The sequence below is a fragment of the Mytilus trossulus genome, chromosome 2 (assembly GCF_036588685.1).
Source record: "Mytilus trossulus isolate FHL-02 chromosome 2, PNRI_Mtr1.1.1.hap1, whole genome shotgun sequence".
Classification (NCBI taxonomy): domain Eukaryota; kingdom Metazoa; phylum Mollusca; class Bivalvia; order Mytilida; family Mytilidae; genus Mytilus; species Mytilus trossulus.
In genome coordinates this window covers 74781948-74794317 of record NC_086374.1, presented here as the reverse complement: position 1 = coordinate 74794317, position 12370 = coordinate 74781948, and the positions used below count along the sequence as shown (strand labels likewise).

Sequence of the window (12370 nt, the reverse complement as noted above, 5' to 3'; positions counted from 1 at the left end):
ACTTGTTTATATTAATATGTCTAATTGCTGGCTATCAGGTATATACTTTTTTTTAACCATATTATTAAGTTAAGGGAAAACTGGGGTACTATTTGTTAAGGTATCTAATTGAACAAAGAAGTTCTCCCAAATGATGGAAATTTGTTTTATACGACCGCAAATTTTGAAAAAATTTTCGTCGTATATTGCTATCACGTTGGCGTCGTCGTCGTCGTCGTCGTCCGAATACTTTTAGTTTTCGCACTCTAACTTTAGTAAAAGTGAATAGAAATCTATGAAATTTTAACACAAGGTTTATGACCATAAAAGGGAGGCTGGTATTGATTTTGGGAGTTTTGGTCCCAACATTTTAGGAATTAGGGGCCAAAAAGGGCCCAAATAAGCATTTTCTTGGTTTTCGCACTATAACTTTAGTTTAAGTTAATAGAAATCTATGAAATTTTGACACAAGGTTTATGACCACAAAAGAAAGGTTGGGATTGATTTTTGGAGTTTTGGTTTCAACAGTTTAGGAATTAGGGGCCAAAAAAGGGCCCAAATAAGCATTATTCTTGGTTTTCGCACAAAAACTTTAGTTAAAGTATATAGAAATCAATGAAATTTAAACACAAGGTTTATGACCACAAAAGGAAGGTTGGTATTGATTTTGGGGGTTTCGGTCCCAACAGTTTAGGAATTAGGGGCCAAAAAGGGACCCAAATAAGCATTTTTCTTGGTTTTCGCACCATAGCGTTAGAATAAGTAAATAGAAATCTATGAAATTTAAACACAAGGTTTATGACTATAAAAGGAAGGTTGGTATTGATTTTGGGAGTTTTGGTTCCAACAGTTAAGGAAAAAGGGGCCCAAAGGGTCCAAAATTAAACTTTGTTTGATTTTCATCAAAATTGAATAATTGGGGTTCTTTAATATGCCGAATCTAACTGTGTATGTAGATTCTTAATTTTTGGTCCCGTTTTCAAATTGGTCTACATTAAGGTCCAAAGGGTCCAAAATTAAACTTAGTTTGATTTGAACAAAAATTGAAACCTTGGGTTTCTTTGATATGCTGAATCTAAAAATGTACTTAGATTTTTGATTATTGGCCCAGTTTTCAAGTTGGCCCAAATTGAGGTCCAAAATTAAACATTGTTTGATTTCATCAAAAATTGAATAATTGGGATTCTTTGATATGCGAAATCTAACTGTGTATGTAGATTCTTAATTTTTGGTCCAGTTTTAAAATTGGTCTAAATTAAAGTGCAAAGGGTCCAAAATTAAACTAAGTTTGATTTTAACAAAAATTAAATTCTTGGGCCTCTTTGATATGCTGAATCTAAACATGTACTTAGATTTTTGATTATGGGCCCAGTTTTCAAGTTGGTCCAAATCAGGATCTAAAATTATTATATTAAGTATTGTGCAATAGCAAGTCTTTTCAATTGCACAGTATTGTGCAATGGCAAGAAATATCTAATTTCACAATATTGTGAAATAGCAAATTGTTTTTAATTAAGAGTTATCTTTCTTTGTCCAGTATAGTAAGCAAGAAATATCTGCAAGAATTTTTTTAATTGGAGTTATCTTTCTTTGTCCAGAATCAACTTAAATCTTTGTTATATACAATATACAATGTATATTCACTTTTTACTACCAACTGATAAATTTAAATAATCTTTACCATTCAGTGATAACAAGCAGTTTTTTTACATCGTAATATTTTATGATGTATTTAAATGAGTAGTAATTGTTGCAAACTCCATTAGAATATTTTAATTGAAATTAGTTTTGGAATAAGGGAAAGGGGGATGTGATTAAAAAATTGGGTTCAATTTTTCTCATTTGAAATTTCATAAATAAAAAGAAAATTTCTTCAAACATTTTTTTGAGAGGATTAATATTCAACAGCATAGTGAATTGCTCTAAGAGAAAACAAAAGTTTTAAGTTCATTTGAATACATTTATTCTGTGTCAGAAACCTATGCTGTGTCAACTATTTATTAATTTTTGGTCCAGTTTTCAAATTGGTCTACATTAAGGTCCAAAGGGTCCAAAATCATAATGTGACATAAACCTATGTTGTGTCAACTTTTAAATCACAATCCACATTTAAAGCTGTATCAAACTTAAAAGTTGTGTCCATACTTGTCCCATCTGTTCAGGGTTCTACATCTGCGGTCGTATAATGCTGCGCCCTGCGAAGCAACTGGTTATTTGTTCAGTTTGTACAGTCTTAAAATAAAAAAATGTATGTAATATTAAGATTTAATATCATAAAATTTTATTTTAAAATGGCTCTATAATAAAAAACAGACTTGTTTATCAAAGGACAAACTAACTCTTTAAAACACAGGAATTGTTTTGTAACGTAATTGCATACGAAAGAAACTTCAGGACAACCGAAAACTCTCAAGCCTGTTTTCGGTCCGTTTCTGTGTGTGTTACATTTTAGGGTTATGTCGTTGTTCTCCTCTCTTTATTTAATGCGTTTCCCTCGGTTTTAGTTTGTTACCCCGATTTTGTTTTTGTCCATGGATTTATGAATTTTGAACAGCGGTATACTACTGTTGCCTTTATTGTTCTGGACATTATCTATTTGATTTTATGATACTGTTGTCCAACCTAGATATATAAAACCATTGTGACTCATTATATCCATCAATACCTTACTTATGACTAGGAGATGGTGTTAAATACTTGGAGATTATAATTCTTTTGTTATGCCCCACCTACGATAGTAGAGGGGCATTATGTTTTCTGGTATGTGCCTCCGTTCGTCTGTGCTTCCGTTCGCTTCAGGTTAAAAGTTTTTGGTCAAGGTAGTTTTTGAAGAAGTTAAAGTCTAATCAACTTGTAACTTAGTACACATGTTCCCTATGATAAGATCTTTCTAATTTTAATTCCAAATTAAAGTTTTTACCCTAATTTCACGGTCCACTGAACATCGAAAATGATAGTGCGAGTGGGGCATCCGTGTACTTGGGACACATTCTTGTTATTCCTGTAATGCCGGTCCTTTTTTTCTGAGGTGTAAGATTTATGTGCATATCTTGCAAGGTCCTCATGCCTGTCAGACAGTTTTCACTTGACCTCGACCTCATTTCATGGATCATTGAACAAGGTTAAGATTTGGTGGTCAAGTCCATATCTTAGATACTAGAAGCAATAGGTCTAGTATTTCAGTGTATGGAAAGACTGTAAGGTGTACATGTCCAACTGCCAGGTGTCATCTAACCTTGACCTCATTTTCATGGTTCAGTGGTTATAGTAAAGTTTTTGGGTTTTGGTCTGTTTTTCTTATTCTGTGTGCAATAGGTCTCCTATATTTGGTGTATGAAATGATTGTAAGGTCTATTTGTCTAGCTGTCATCTGATCTTGACCTCATTTTCATGGTTCATGCTTCTTGTAGAGAACCACTGAATGGAATGCAACCAAACATGGCATGGATGTTCCTTATGAGGTGCTAACCAAGTGTTGTTACTTTGCAGTCGATCTATCGACCAAGATAGCTTCCAGCGGGGGACTTAGTTTAACATAGGACACTACGGAAAATACATACAAATGTCTTCTTTTAGAGAACCACTGGATGGAATGAAACTAAATATGGCATGAACGATCCTTATGAGGTGCTGACCAAGTATTGTTACTTTGCAGTCGATCCATCGTCCAAGATGACCGGCAGTAGGGGTTTAGTTTAACAACATAGGACCTTATGAGAAATACATACACATGTCTTCTTCTAGAAAACCACTGAATGGAATGAAACAAAAAGTGGCATGACTGTTCCGTATGAGTTGCTGACCAAGGGATGTTACTTTGTAGTTGATCCATTATCAAAGATGGCCGTCAGTGGCGGACGACTAATTTAACATCGAAAATATATACAAAATTAATGTCTTCTTTTAGAGAACTACTGAATGGAATGGTTTACTGTTAAGATGGCCACAAGGATGTTTTATTAAATTACGGGATCAATATTAAACCAAATTTGACTTCAATCATCATTCGGGGAATTTTTTTAATTTGTATATGTTTACATGATTTCCAAAACCAAAGAAGAGTCATGTGAGCGACACAGGCTCTTAAGAGCCTTTCGTTTCTTCTTCAAAGTGTCAAATAATCTATATACTTGGGACAAACACTTGAACCAAAATTGATTATAGATATATATAAGTTGGTAGGCGGATCCATTTCTGATATGATATTGAAAAAGCTACAGGCCGGTATCATGTGCTCATGGCGCAGCTGTTTATTAGTTCTTATCATTATTTAAAGAGGATATTTGTTTTGAATATTTGAAAGTAGAACGATGTTATAGTCCAAGTTCTATATTTTAATATTAAGCATGTGTCTGGCAAAGTCTGCAGTACAAATTCTCTTTGTTTGTGCCACATTGAAAATTTATCAGCATTTTCTGTCTGCCTTCTCATCCAAATTTGAAAGCTCTTAATTTTTCAGTTGGTAACTGCCTGTAATGACTTTAAAAAAAACTTATTTTTATGTTTTCTATATTTCCAGTATTTTGTACATCACATGGTCGCCACAGTAGACCAAAAGTTAGAAAGGCAGTTTGTGACTACATATGTATTGCAACATGGAGAGCAAAGCAAAAACTTCTAAAGAATTCAAAAACATATCACGAGAAGCAGTTTTGAGATCATTTATATCTGGATACTCTGTCATCCAAGTAATATTTTATAACTTGTATTTTGGTGAATAGTTATGATATTCTAATAGTAACTAGTTGTAATGGGAATGGATTACACAATTTCTGTTGTCAGTAATTACATGTAGGTCTTTCCACTTTTCCGTTGAAAGACCTATTGGTTTTGTTCTGCCTTTTTTTTCTTTTTTTTTTCTTTCTTTTCTTTTGCCAAACTTTTTAGCTCACTATTCACTATGGCTAAAATGGAACATAGGGGTAAAACTCTTTTATGTTGTTGCTTTTAAGGAAAACATGACAAATGCAAAGAACATTTAAACAGAATGTTTTAGCCACTCATTGATATATATATTGAAAAGCAAAAAGAATCGTTGGTGAAAGATTTAAGCAAAAAATTACAGTTGAGCAATTCAGGCTCTGGAGAGTCTCTTGTTCTTACGCTTTATTTTTGTTTCAAAAGATGTCGCTTTGTATGTAATATCATACAGTCTATACGCTTTAGAAACTGACCCTACTTAACCCTTTTCTGTATAAGAGTCATCTCCCCAAACACTGTTTTTTTTGTTATGAGATCTCCTTGAGGATGTTACGTTTTATTTTGACCGAAGCTATATCCGGAGACTCCATATGAGAGTTATTCCCCTTAAGCATTTGATATAAGTGATATTACTCTTCTTGTGTATACCCCTTTCAAATAGGCCGACATTTAATGTTTATATCATAATCTAAAACAAATAGTACACTTTAGTTATTTCCCAATACAGCAAGAACTTGCTTGCTGAGATGTCACTTTTTAGCTGTCCATTTCTAAATCTTATGTTAATTAAGTTGTTTATATTTTTACTCTTTGTCTAAATGATCGACCCGAATATACTAGTACCTGAAATGATTGCCTATTGATGAATAGATTTATGAACACTTCTCTAGTTTATTACGAAATTTTAAAGTGCCCTTATATTAAAACAACAAAAAAGGAACGTGCCATTTTGTTTACTCAGAAGTCATGAAAAAACCTTTACAATAATAATAATAAAAAAAAACTCGTGCTACTCAAGTCGAAAGCACATTAGAAGGTGTACTTGATTGGTCCATATTTATACTTTTTTTTAGTAAATCTTTGGTAGCACTGACTGCAATAATCCTCTATCTATTATACACCGAAGATAAAAGTACAAGGGGAAACGCTGTTGACTTTCTACAAAATAATTCATTGTTCAGCATCGTATCAATAAAAGGGTACAATAATCCTTAAGGTTTATGAACCCTTCTGTAGCCATTTTTGTACGAACTTTTCAAACGTCAATTGTATCAAAACTACAGATATAATTAATAATGGAGATATGCCATTTTGTACATATACCAAGGGGAAACTTGATGCAAATCATTATTATTTATTGTTTCACTGCGTTTAATAGAGTACTTTGTGGCAAATAAACCAAGATTTTTATAGAAAATCCACAGCTTTTAAAACAGAATTTTGTTATAAAATTTGAAACATAGATTACTCACTTGCTTTCCTTAGATGTGCTAGTGTTTATTTTTTACAAAAAATTCTAATCAACCTGTAAATTCCAAAATACCTCGTGCTGAGTCACTGAAGTCAAGCGCACCCTAAAAGTGTACTTGATTTGGTCCATATTTTCATTTGTTTTAACCAATAACTACATTAATAAACTTGTTTTAAAGAAATCAATACTAGCACTGCATGCAGTAATCCTTTACCTATCAGTCATCAAATTGCCAAATATGAGAGTACAAGGATAAAGCATTAAAGGCTGTGGATTTTCTATAAAATTTCCATATGTTTAGCATTGAATCAACACAAGGGTACATAATCCTAAACCAAGCAACAATCATTGATCTATGATGTCAACTGGTATTTGATGGATAGCTGTCTCATCGGCAATCAACATACTACATTTGCAAGATCTCCAGGTTTTTATTACGATTTCATTATGTTCGTATTTTTATATCAAACTTCGACAATTAGACAATGCTTCAGTAGGGTTACTTCGAGCGTTGACATATATATACAGATACATGAAGAATCTAGTTTGTCAAATGTTAATGACCTCGGGTGTTGAGGTACAAGTCATTCTTCAAGTGACACCAGGTACCTGATTGCCACTCGTAGTTTGAAGGTGTCGGCATTGTTCTATATTTTTGTGATTTATATTTTCTATGTAGTGTGTTTATGGAAATCCAAACATATAAAATGATTTCGAGTATCACGATCCCTAAAGCTAAACCATATTAGCCAAAAATGTGTCGGAATGGAATTGTAACTTTACTCTCAAGTTCATCAATCTGATTTTAAATTACAGATATAAAAAAAATATAAGAGGCTGTGTGGCCGAGTGTTCTATGTTGTTCATCTACAGTGATCACTAGCTTGTTAAAACTGAAAAAGTTCGACTTTGAATCCACTTTTGGTGAGATCTTGATTTACTAGGATTGACAGTATTCTAGTCGGAAGGTCGGTGGTTACCGCCAGGTACTTCAAAGTTCTCCCACGACAAAAGCTGGTCATCATTCAGAGGCAAATCAAAAATCTTTATAAAGGGGTGGCGTGATTCCATAAACGGGGAAATATATCAGGACCATTTGATGCCAAAAATGAAAAACTTTATAACCACCATTGGCAGTCCGCCACTGCCATTATATACTATTTAGTGTGGTGCCGCGTACACCAAAAATCAACGCGTTTAGATGTAAATACATAAAATGCTCTGCTCTGTTCTTGAGGGATGAAATTAATATGTAAACATAAATATATATACGCAAATTTATAGATCTCACATTGTTGGGCTGTTATTAAGACGAATTATATATACAGAATGTTTTCAGCCTTGTATCACCATCACTGGTGACCCGATAGATAAAATATGTCGCAGAGTTGTCACACACTCAAAGTAACGGAATTTTCAGATTCAGTTTACTACTGACGTTCAACAATATTGTCGCCGTATCAGAGATTAGTTAGAAAGAAAAAAATATTTGCAAAACAGTTATTTTATGGAAAACTTGGCTGTTGCATATATTGAGTGTTTTCCTGTTAAAGATTTGCCATTCACGAGATTAGCATAACAGAAACCCAATAATTTTCAGTTGCTATAAAAAAAAAAATGACAGCAAGAGTTTGTAGTTCGACGGTGATGTATTTAATGTTTTTGCAGATTTTTGTGAGTCCAAAAGTCATCAAACCCATACAAGAGCTAAAGCCAGACGAGCTATGCACAATAGTATAACTTCTACAAGATGGCATGCTAACCACAGATTGAAATTACAATATCATGATTAGGAACTAATTATGCTGTCAGTCAATTCATGATTATATTCTTCAATACAATGATCTTATTTGACCGTAAATCTGAAAGTACATCTAACAGGAAATATTTAAGATAATATGAAAGTGTATGTTTATAATTTTTTATCACTCACTTGTAAGCCTTTTCGTAATTTTTCGGTTTTTGCCTAGTTTGTGTGACTTCAACCTACGAGTTTGAATATCCTTTTGGTATATTTCGCCTCTTTTTACATATCTAACTACTTAACGTGCAAAGTATAGAAAGAGGACAAGAATCCGAGTGAATGAAACACATAAACATTAACAATGCGTCCAGATTTTAATTTCAACAACTTAAGTCTGTCAGGTCAATGCATGCTCGAGGCCAAAACATTTGAAAAATCCAAAACCAAAATGAACAAAAAAAAAAGAAAGCTAAACCAAGACAAGGAATCAGATGTCAGTGCATCTATTATATGAATTATAAAACATCGAATATAAATACAAATAATATCCACATTTTCATGTCAGTACTTCGAATATCTGAAGAAATTATTGATGACTTGGTGCAGTCTGGTGATCCATTTCTTCCAAATGGAAAGGATTTTATGCATATATTGGATCAGATTAAATGGGCCATTAATTATTCATCATACACGCACGAACTTGTCGTAGCAAAAACATAATCTCTGTTCATTATTAACCTCAGTTTCAGGTATAGAGGTGAGATTATTTTCTTAGACAAGTGCTTTTGGCCATCCCTAGGATCTTCCGATGTTCAGTACTTCAGTACTTTGATTACTCTTTTTGTTGAGAGTCAGACAGACAGATAACACACCAGAGGTGATTTAGGGGTGGGGCTAGGATGTTTCCCAAATTAAGTTAAAAATTGTGGTTTTTCAATTTAGACTTGTTTATACTTTTATATAATATATATTGCAATGCATATTTAACATTGTTGTGCTGATATTTAGAGTTGTAATATATGTATTGTTAATTTTATTTTGAACTATAATGATTATGATTGTACCATGGAAAATCTTTTACCGATAACATTTCAGTATTTTTTTCTGTAAATTTAGTGTTAAACCAACGTTCTAGGACACAAGGAAAACAAATGAAATTATTGTACATTACATCCAATTAAATAGTGGATTTTTAGCTCTCCAGTCTCTTCGTAGTAAACGTTTACAAAAATCTCCTCTTTTCATGTTTTATAAATGATGTATCATGGTAGACACTTTATAAATATTGATCCTTTGATGGGGCATTAGCTTTGATTTCAAAAAGTTTTATTCTATCAATCCTATGGCTATTACGTTGTGTAAAACCTATGTAGATTTTTAACCAGAAAGTGGTGAAATATATATGAAAACAAAACTTTTATTGCAAATATTTCGAATCATATAATGTATATGTATAAATAAAATGAAATGTTATTTAAAACTATAATTGTATTTATTTCTAACGCCAATGCTATAAATTTATTGATAGAAATAAATCTGTTTCCCCAGGAATAATTATCCTTTATTGTATTGATTACATATCAAACACTGATACAGAGCACACTGTTTGTGTTAGACACAAATAACATTATAGACATTATTTTAAACGAATTGTATGTATGTGGTAGTTGAACCATCAAGACGTACTAGTCATTTACAAAGTATTCATCTTTTAAATTCTCATATAGCTAATGATATTAAGTTCGTCATTTACAAAGTAGTCATCTTTTAGATTCTCATATAGCTAATGATATTAAGTTCATGATATTTGCATTTGGTATAAGCATTTGCACATCTTATTTCCATGGGGTTCGTATACCCCGTCCCCTTACTGTGGTACATCGACTGAAACTTTGCATAGCTTGTATTTTTTTCAGTTCAAGATACAATAATTGCTTTTAGTATGCAGTTGTATTAGTATTAGAATTGCTAATTTTACTGGAAGTTATTTAATCCTGCACCTTAAGACTGTGAATCTCTTGCAAATTTTGCAGTATTGACAACATTAAATAAAAGCGAAATATATTTCTGTGTCAACTCAATTTAAAGAAGATACTAATTCTTTAAAGGCATATGCGCAATATATGTCTGTTATCTTCAAAGAATATGCCAAATTATTATGTTATTATAGCATTGCCAACTTTATAGGGCGCACAGGGAAAACAACTGAATGGAACTAAATATTTGATTTTTAGCTCTCCTGGCCCTGAGTTTTTCTAATCACTTGTCTGTCGTCGTCGTTAACGTTTACAAAAATCTTCTCCTCTGAAACTGATTTGCAATTTTTTACCACAATTTTAACACAATCATCATCATAGGATAAGAACAAATGTGTCCAATGATCCCACCAGCCAACCAAAATGACCGACAGGGCTTAAAAAGAACATCATGAACATAGGGGTGACTGCAAATTTGTCCTTTTTTGAAAACCGCTGTGAAAAGATAAGTTCTGAAGTGGGTAAAATGTGTAGACAGATGAGATCTACATATTGTTAAGTTACATCATAACAGACGAGTCTAGCAGTTAATGAATTTAATAATGTTTACCTAACCAGTCCCGAAGGGTCCCATGTGAGCATATGCAATCGCTTGGCATTCTTCGTCGTCAGTCATCTGTGGTGGTGGTCGTTGTAAACTATTTTAGGAATCTTCTACTCTGAAACTACTGGGCTTTAGGCTCATATCTTAAAAACTGAAGCATTAGAGCAAATCTTTGCAGTTTTTGGTTATCTTGAATATTATTGAAGAAAAAGGAAAAATGTTCAGCAAAGTAAGATCTACAAAATTGTAATTGATCAAAACTGTCATTAGCCTTTTAAAAACAATTCTACGAAGGTTTTCATTATGTTTGCTAAGTTAACATTTTAAAATCTACCTTCTGAAACTATATATAACGAGCTTATATGTAGCTAATACTTATAAACTTTAACTGAATACTCATTATGGGTAACGGCAGTCTGATTAAAACAAGTCCCCACTATCCACTTGCGTTTGTGCTGGTTTTAATCAGACTGGGGTGACGGTTTTATAAATTGTATCAGAAGTTTTGATCCATTTATAACAAACCTGGCTGCCATGGCTAAAAAATAAAACATTGGGTCAAATGCGTTTTTTGGCGTTTATCACAAAAACTATAGCAGGTCGAGCGTGACATGGAATTTAAGTGATGAATAAGTCAAGATATATCTGCTATGAAATTTCCCGACCAATTGGACCACTCATTGAAGGGTTACTGTCCGAAATAGTTTATTTTTATGATATTTTACTGTTTCTATTTAGTACTTTAATAGTTTGGAAGGTTCACATGCCGTAATTCAAGCGTTGCCTATGCAGCGCAGAACTTATTCAAAATTTTACCGATTTTAAAATACTTGATTTTTCAAGTCTCTATTCAGATGTTCATTCCCCAATCGAGATATCGCTGAAACAAACAGATCAAGAAGTTAGCACCAAATGTAGCGATGATATTAGAACAAATGAACAAAAAATAAATAATTGGACTAATGGAAAATCATACAAGTTCTTAGAATGCTTGAACCTTACAGAAATAGAAAATATGAATTCTGAAATTGATGGCACAACAGTAGTGCCGCAAGAAACAGTAGATATGATAATCAGTAAAATAGGCAAAGTGTTAATAAATACAGCGGGCAACACTTTTGGGTTTAAAGTCAGTGCAGGAAAGAAGTCAGAACATAGAAAAAATAAACCATGGTTTGACCATGACTGCAAAGTCGCTAGGTCAGAATTCCGTAAGATGAAACGAAAAAAAAAATAAGTCACTGTTCCACAGAGCACTTGTTTCAGATGCCGAGAAGAGATATAAAAATACAATGAACAAAGCTCATAAGAAATACAGAAGCGATTTCCGAAAGGAAATGGACGATCTAAAGCAAAAGGATGCTAAGGAATTTTGGCGACTTCTTAACGAAAACTAAAGTACAGCTCAGCCAAAGATTGATTTCGACAAATTGGTCTCATATTTCAAAGAATTAAACAGTGACCTGGGAAATGATACAGAAGAACAACAAATTGAAAGCAATATTTACCACTAAGAAATAAATGATGAGTTAAAAAGCAGAATTAAAAAACATGAAATTCTTAAAGCGCTGAAAAATCTGAAAAAATAACAAAGCATGCGCCGAAGACAAACTGAGTAAATGAATATTTAAAAACATCCGCTCATGTTCTTATAGACATATATGTGAAAATTTTCAACCCAGTTATCGACTCTGGAAAAATCCCAAAACAATGGGTCCAAGGAATGATAAAACCTGTCTACAAGAACAAAGGTGACAAACGCAACCCCAAAAATTACAGACCAATAACTATTGTGAGTTGTTTCGGAAAAGTGTTTACAGCGGTATTAAATGAACGCCTTAAACAATTCTCAGAACAAACATCTCTTCTTAAAGAAAATCAAAATGGTTTCCGAG

The 12370-nt window shown here is 32.9% G+C and overlaps 1 protein-coding gene across 3 annotated transcripts in view; it reads left to right on the top strand.

Annotated features, from left to right (window-relative positions):
- LOC134708014 (uncharacterized) overlaps window positions 1-12370 on the top strand; it is a 105817-nt gene that overhangs the window by 87963 nt on the left and 5484 nt on the right. The window contains exons 6-7 of one of the 3 annotated variants that reach the window (XM_063568241.1): window positions 4499-4667; window positions 7820-7915. The exons of 1 other annotated variant lie outside the window; for it this stretch is intronic. In XM_063568241.1, the coding sequence (XP_063424311.1) occupies window positions 4499-4635 (137 nt within the window). In that variant the 3' untranslated portion in view covers window positions 4636-4667; window positions 7820-7915. Of the gene's footprint in view, window positions 1-4498; window positions 4668-7819; window positions 9356-12370 lie in introns of those variants that run through there. One more of the 3 variants, XM_063568248.1, reaches the window with a different exon arrangement.